The sequence below is a fragment of the Austrofundulus limnaeus genome, unplaced genomic scaffold, assembly GCF_001266775.1.
Source record: "Austrofundulus limnaeus strain Quisiro unplaced genomic scaffold, Austrofundulus_limnaeus-1.0 Scaffold328, whole genome shotgun sequence".
NCBI lineage: Eukaryota > Metazoa > Chordata > Actinopteri > Cyprinodontiformes > Rivulidae > Austrofundulus > Austrofundulus limnaeus.
The window spans coordinates 104268-109629 of NW_013952730.1; the positions used below are offsets into that span (position 1 = coordinate 104268).

The 5362-nt window shown below is 38.7% G+C and overlaps 1 protein-coding gene across 2 annotated transcripts in view; it reads left to right on the forward strand.

The window, feature by feature from the left end:
- The window catches only part of specc1la (sperm antigen with calponin homology and coiled-coil domains 1-like a), a 39010-nt gene that overhangs the window by 18065 nt on the left and 15583 nt on the right, over nt 1-5362 (forward strand). For both annotated transcript variants that reach the window (XM_014022403.1, XM_014022404.1), the window contains exons 7-10: nt 681-856; nt 1091-1254; nt 1422-1540; nt 4084-4174. In XM_014022403.1, coding sequence (XP_013877857.1) covers nt 681-856; nt 1091-1254; nt 1422-1540; nt 4084-4174 — 550 coding nt within the window. The remainder of the gene's footprint in view (nt 1-680; nt 857-1090; nt 1255-1421; nt 1541-4083; nt 4175-5362) is intronic.

Below are 5362 nucleotides of genomic sequence, written 5' to 3' on the forward strand. Positions count from 1 at the left end.
TGTGTGTGTGTGTGTGTGTGTGTGTGTGTGTGTTCGTGTGTGTGTGTGTGAATTAGTTTTGTTTTTTAAATTAAATGAATAAACTAATAAATAATCAGCTGATCAGGACCTGACCTTAGTTTGGAGTACGTTAACTCTCCCTCTTGCAGTTTGTTGAACCAGTTTTGTGGTGTCTGCTGATGTTTTAGACATGAGAAATGTAAAACAACTAAAACTTGTTTGAGTAGTAATGTTGCACAGCTCTGTATCAGCACATTTCTTTTAATTAAAGGTGTAAAAATCAAAGCTTTTTAAACTCAGCRGTTTGTATTTTGAACCGGCTTCTGAAGAAAAACCTGAAAACCTGTAAAACCAGCTCACAATAAACAGGCGTTTTAAAGGACTATAATATATTTTATAGGCTGTGTATGCCATGTGTATTTTTAACACATTTCCCTCTTGTTCTGTCACTTCTCAACAAATTCTGTTATGTTTTAATAAAGCGCCAGTTTTMAGGAGCAGCTCAGCTTCAGACATTTGGGGCAAAGGTTCAGAGAAGCTTTAGAGTTTCAGTCAGGGCTGTTTTTATTTAGTGTTTCTGCAGGAAGTCATTCAGAATTTCATCTTGCTCATGAAAACAGTCACTACTCTGAAGGGATAGAATCATGCTCACCTGCTGCTGTCTTTGTGGTCGTCTGCAGGAGGAGTCAATGGAGTGGCGCCAGTTCCAGGCCGATCTGCAGACCGCTGTTGTCATCGCTAATGACATCAAGTCAGAGGCACAGGAAGAAATAGGAGATCTGCGGCGCCGTCTGCAGGAAGCCCAGGAGAAGAACGTGAAGCTGAACAAGGAGCTGGACGAGGTCAAGAGCCGCAAGTAAGACCCTCAGACTGACGAGGAACACATCCCCTGGTCATCATGACCTGAGGAAGTCTTGTTGGAGGCTTTCTAAACAAACGTGGGACTTTTATAAACACATATTTGTGATAACGTGCTTATTCTAATGTCATCGTTCTACTTTTAGTTTGATTTATTACTGAAGCAAAGCTGTTTTACACGTAGAAGCTGACAGAGAAGTTCTAAGTGYGTTCTTGAACTGTGTGTCTCCAGGCAAGAAGAGGAAAGAGGCAGAGTGTACAACTACATGAATGCAGTGGAACGGGACCTGGCTGCTCTCAGACAGGGGATGGGGCTCAGCCGGAGATCCTCCACCTCTTCAGAACCCTCCCCCACCGTGAAAACACTCATCAAGAGCTTCGACAGCGCCTCACAAGGTACCACAATCTAATACCACAATCTAATACAGTAGTCTGGTTTTATTGAATTATTCCATCAGAATGATCATTCTGATTTCTATAATTTACAAAAAACTTACGTTTTAGATGAAAACAGTATTTTTAATGACATTTTTGTTACCCTCTCATTAATTTTTTTTATGTAGGTCCACCTACCAATGGTGCGTCTGTGGCCCCAACAGTCTCAGCTCCCCCCTTACCTCGGACCCCCCTCAGCCCCAGTCCCATGAAGACTCCCCCAGCTGCTGCTGTCTCACCCATACAGGTACTGGRAAAAGTGCTTTTATTGCTGTGTTGATAAAGACATAAATTAACTGTTGTGTATTACCTTACAATTCAAGGAGTTTGTTAAAAATTTAGTTTTGTCAGTTTTATTTATTGTTAGCTTTATTTCATTTTGAAGTTATCAGTTTTCTGCTTCGAATGTGSAAACTCGTTGTTGGCTCACCGAACAACATGAAAAACAATTTGACATTAATGATGAGGAGAAAAAAATGCTTGAATTTAAAATGCTTGAATTTGCAATAAGTTTTTTTCAAGAAATATAAGTTCAATATTAATTAATTACCAAAGTTTTAGATCAAGAGCAACTTAGGCAAAATTATTAAATTGTAGACATTTTGGTCAAACCTTAAAAATAACTATGCTGTARCTTTCAAAGCATGTGTTATGGGTGGTTCTCTACAACCACATTACATTTTGGCTTAATATCTGTACAAGTGACTGAAGTGTCTCAAAGTATGTGCTGGGTGTTACTCTGCACTATCACACTAAGATTTACTTAATATTTGTGAAATTGTCTGAATTATTTTTGTTATGGCAATATTTATTTAACAAAGGCAGAAATACGTGGTCCAAGAATGAAGGTACTCCGTGAGATGATCAGCTGAGTTTTATTGCAACAACAGGAAACACAGAGAACCTGGCCTGTCTCTGTACCTCTGCTTCTCTCTCTCTGTCACTGTCTCTCCACACTACTGTTGAACACTGTGTCTCAAGTGGCCTCATATATGTTAACAAACACCATTATGTCATCTTAGCGAGATTTGATACACGGTCAATGGAAAACACAAAGATATACATAAGTGATATCTAAGAATGACTGTTGTTAGCAAATCTTGTTCTGACTTTAATCATTCTGTCTGCAGATGAACAGCATGTCATGAAAACCTAGGTCATTAAAGGATGTCATGAATTACTTGCTTAAACATAAAAGTATTAGATCCATTACAATATTTATTTTTGTGTTTTGTAAGCTCAGTTGGCGTTGGCACCATCTTGAGTTGAAACAACTTCAAAAGTGAATCAGTTGTAGATGTAAACCCAATGAGTGTTCATTAAAATCCATMCAGTGGTTCATGATGTCTTCTGCTAACAGACACAGCTGACTCTGAGAGTTAAAGGTCAGTTTAAGATGATTCTCAAGACTAAACTGTAGCTCAGTATCTGTAAAGTTAGCTGAGTCGTAGCTATTTTTGTGTTTGCTAAGGTGGCTTTGCTGTGTCGGCCATTTTAAATGTGATTGAGCCGTTGTTCATCCAGTAAAAGTTTCATTAAAATCTATCTAGTGTAGGAGTTCTCAAATACAAATGAAGGTCCACAAAMGCATTTTTAAAAGAGTCAAAGGTCCATTTATTGTAATCCATCAATCCACAAGACAGAAAACAGTCATTCAAAGCTATATGGTCTTTTATTCAAAATAAMAAATATACTGTTAGGTCCATATCTATTTASACAGACAATATTTTCCTCATTTTGRTTCTGTACATTACCAGAATGAAATCTGAACAAAACATTTCAGATGCAGTTGAAGTTCAGACTCTCAGCTTTAATTCAGTGGGTTTAATAAAATGATCGTATAGAAATGTGAGGAACTAAAGCATCTTTTAAACACAATCCCTTCAATTCAGGGGTTTTAAAATTATTGGACAAATGAAATAATTGTAAATAAAMTGTTCATTTCTAGTACTTCGTTGAAAAGCCTTTGTTGGCAATGACTGCCTGAAGTCTTGAACTCATGKAYRTCACCAGACGCTGTGTTTCCTCCTTTTTAATGCTCTGCCAGGTCTTCACTGTGGCGGTTTTCAGTTGGTGTTTGTTTGTGGGCCYTTCTGTCTGAAACAAGTCAAATGCTCAGTTGGGTTGAGATCAGGTGACTGACTTGGCCRTTCAAGAATATTCCACTTCTTTGCTTTAATAAACTCCTGGGTTTCTTGGTAAATTAGTCTTATTAGTGTAGTGCTGGTTGGAGGATGAATAAATACAAATTGTTCAGTCCATTTATTTTTTTTAAATTGCTGGTTTTAGCCGTCCACCTTTTCCTTTTTTACAGGTGAACTTAGAGCATGCCATTTGTATCTAATCTTAGAGCAGATCATTGCAAAAACAAAACATTAGTGGCCACGCTCACTACAGCAGTCAACTGTCTGTGACCTATCAGTACATTGTTGTCAGATTTTTAACACATGCTAGCCAAACAAAAGGCACACRGTGATGGTTTTCACACCTGGAAACACTGGACCAGATCAAGATCTGGGATGAGGATTCCAAACCTTTTGTTTCATCCCAAACTGGGATAACTTAACTAGGTGTCGTGGGGTCCAGAGATTGGTGGCTCATAATCTGGACGTGGACCTGTGCTACTATTGGAGATGCCACTGGTCTTGTGGTTCATGATGAGATATTTTGCTAACACCACAGACTTACAAATACACACACACACACACACAGAGACAGTACTGTCTTACACTCTGTCTGCTTCAATAAACTGTAGATAATTAATGTTTTTATGTGTTTTTGTTGTTTCAGAGACACACTGTACCCGGCTCCATATCRGCTACCAAACCGCTCTCATCCTTGAGTGAYAAGAGGCCCAGCTACACAGATATAACCATGCCAGGTAACTACTGTATACTCCATTTCTTCTGCAAAGATTTATTTTCTYAATGTCAGCTTTTCTCTGCAGTTCTTCAGAGTTACATGTTTACATACACTGAGATGACTATTCCTTTAAACAAAGAYGATGACGATGTCATTGATTTGGAAGCTTTTGATAGATCAGTTCACAACTTTTTTTAAATGGAGGAACACACCTGTGGATGATGGCATGGCACGCCTCAAACACACTGTCTCTTTGTRTGACATCATCAGGAAAACCAAAAGAAATCAGCGACAGTATCAGCTGTGGGTCATCCTTGGTTCATCCAGTTATCTAAACATGTCCTTTTCATCTGTTTAAACACTTATACACAAGTATAAACACCATGAGTCTGTCCTGCCATCATACCGTTCARGAAGGTTTTGTGTTGTTGTATTTATCGACTCAAAAACAAAACTAAAGATCTTACGGAGATGCTGATATAGCTGGTTATTCACAGGGAAACAAGTCTGGTACAGGCCTGGGCTGAAGGATACTTRGCAAAAAAGAAGGCATTGTTTTGGAAAAAATAAAGCTACATAAAGAGTCRGATTATGGTTGGGTGGTATTGCTCATTTTCATATGACCTTTAGAAAATACCAGGGTATATACAKTATTATCGGGCGAAGGTGGGGTCTGTGGCATATTGGGTAATTAATGTTTAATGGACAAATGGCTGCTTATGAGCGTTTACGTACATTGAGCCACAGATAGCAGCTGTTCTGACGTTGCTGTCACTCTGGGCAGCAGCAGCAGTCACAGAATSAGTTTACCTCTGATTATGTCAAACACAAGTCAAACTACGTCTTTTTAGAGTTTTAACTTTTAAAATAAACTGACTGTTACTGTGGTCATTTCAAAGCTGCTGCATGCTTTTAACAAAAAAAGTCTATGTGCTGCTAAAGTTTGCACGCATTTCCTCGTCTGCAGCGCGAGCTCACAAGGCCGGTCATGGGTTGAAAATAATAATAATAATAATAATAAATAAATCAGACAGTTCAAATCCGAAAGGAGTTCCACTCTGCTTGACTTAAGAAACCAGCAGCGGGTTGGTCTGTGAAGCTGTCTGTCAGGACTACAGCCAGCGAGGAGTAACGTGTCTGAACGTGTCCGGCTGCGCAAGCTCCCATTTTATTTTTATTTTTATTTTGTTTTGTTTTGTTTTGTTTT